Source organism: Caenorhabditis briggsae (genome assembly GCF_000004555.2).
Source record: "Caenorhabditis briggsae complete genome, chrIII, whole genome shotgun sequence".
Taxonomy (NCBI): Eukaryota; Metazoa; Nematoda; class Chromadorea; order Rhabditida; family Rhabditidae; genus Caenorhabditis; species Caenorhabditis briggsae.
Genome location: NC_013490.2, coordinates 2,892,668 through 2,894,301, shown reverse-complemented (window position 1 = coordinate 2,894,301; position 1,634 = coordinate 2,892,668). Strand labels below are relative to the sequence as shown.

The 1,634-nt window shown below is 39.0% G+C and overlaps 1 protein-coding gene across 1 annotated transcript in view; it reads left to right on the top strand.

Annotated features, from left to right (window-relative positions):
- Positions 1-1,265: 1,265 nt before the first annotated feature.
- The window catches only part of CBG25830, a gene marked incomplete at both ends in the record, with an annotated part of 2,262 nt that continues 1,893 nt past the window's right edge, over positions 1,266-1,634 (top strand). Inside the window, one exon of the mRNA XM_045243509.1 lies at positions 1,266-1,405. Coding sequence (XP_045100524.1) covers positions 1,266-1,405 — 140 coding nt within the window. The remainder of the gene's footprint in view (positions 1,406-1,634) is intronic.

The window sequence follows — 1,634 nt, the reverse complement described above, 5'->3', positions numbered from 1 at the left end:
AATTACAAAAATGTTTAAAATTGAGTTTTACGCGTTTTGCTACTTGATAGCTTTTTGATAGCTCTTTTGGTTTTTGAGATATGCACCTTTAAATATAGCAAGCCCAGTCTTCCCCTCCATCTCTTTTTCTTTATGCTCTCTAACGTGCAACAAAGTGTAATACGACGAAGAAAAAGCGGTCCCAGGAAAAACGAGAGGTTCCCATACATTTGGCACAAGGGGTCTGTTCAAAGAGTAATAAAAAAGAGCCCAAAAAACGGGACAAGGGAAGCAATAAATATCGGACCAGATGGGAACACAATCAACCATAACGAGATCCCAGAAGAGAGTATGGATCCTCGAGAGACGCAGAGAAATAGGCGGGGCGTCGTTCCGGCGCTCCTACACCAGCCAAGACCCCTCATTTCTCCCCTACGACGACCTGACTGAATGGACGTCTCAATTTCCCAGGAAATTCTCCAAAAATCCTAAAAATGAATGGATTTTGGAGGCGTTTCCTTTATTTTTCTAAATTTACCTATATATTTACCCCCTCCTACCTACTATTTATTCCCTAGAAACTTTCAAAAAAGCCCTATGGATTCTTGGAAGTTTATTTTCCTGAAAAGGTTAGTTGGTGAATTTGTCTGAAATTTTGAATTTATACTAAAAAAGAAAAGAGCTTCATTTTTGTAGTTGTCACTGTTTTGGTAGCTATAGTAGTTTTTGAGATATGCGCCTTTAAAGATGGACAGCTTGAGAAGGAGTGCCCTAGCGGCGACATCTTTAAAGGCACATAACTCAAAAACTAGGATAGTTCAAAAAAAGTTGTAAACTATAAAAATGTGTGAAATTTCATTTTGAGCAGTTTTTTGTTAAAAATTTTTTAGTAGGTACCGTAGTTTTTGAGATATGCGCCTTTAAAATCCTCCTAAACCTCAGAAATCGTAATATTTTCAGAAAACCTTGTTGCTATTTTTGTTCTTCTTTTTGCAGAAAAAATGCGGTTGTGCATACTAATGCTATTCAGTTTGCCGCTGCATTGCCAGCTCTCAATCGGTTTGCCGACCAAAGTTCACGCAGCTCATCAACTTCTGGAGATATCGAAACTCATGTTACCCCCCTTACGTCTACGCTCAACCTGAAGAAATCAACAACGACAAAAAATGAAACCGAGGGATCTGGCTCAACACTTTCTGACTTGGATTCCAACGTTTCTTTTAACTCAACACCTCCAGGCATCATTTGAAGGCTCTCTTTTCTTTGAGTAAGTCCATAAGTTTTTCATGCAGAACTCCTCCAATCTTCCAAGACAGAATCTTCGATCCTCGAAAAAAAATAAAGAAGATGAAGAAGAGAACCACAGAGAAGAGAAAGGTCTACAAGAGAAAAGATCGGATAGAATGATTCCATCTTCAACTCGTCGGTGAGTTCAAAACACGATTGTTTTATTTAATATCATACTTGTAATCCGGGCCTTTGCCGGGCCTTCGCGGGCCTTGCCATAACTTCTTTCAGAATCAATGTTTTCTAACCAACTCAATCAGATATGATAGAGCTCTACGAGTACTACAAAACGGTATTATTTGGAATACTGTATCTTGTCCATGAACAGAGCTACAGAGCAAAAAGAGCAAAAAAAAAGCAGGCCCTGC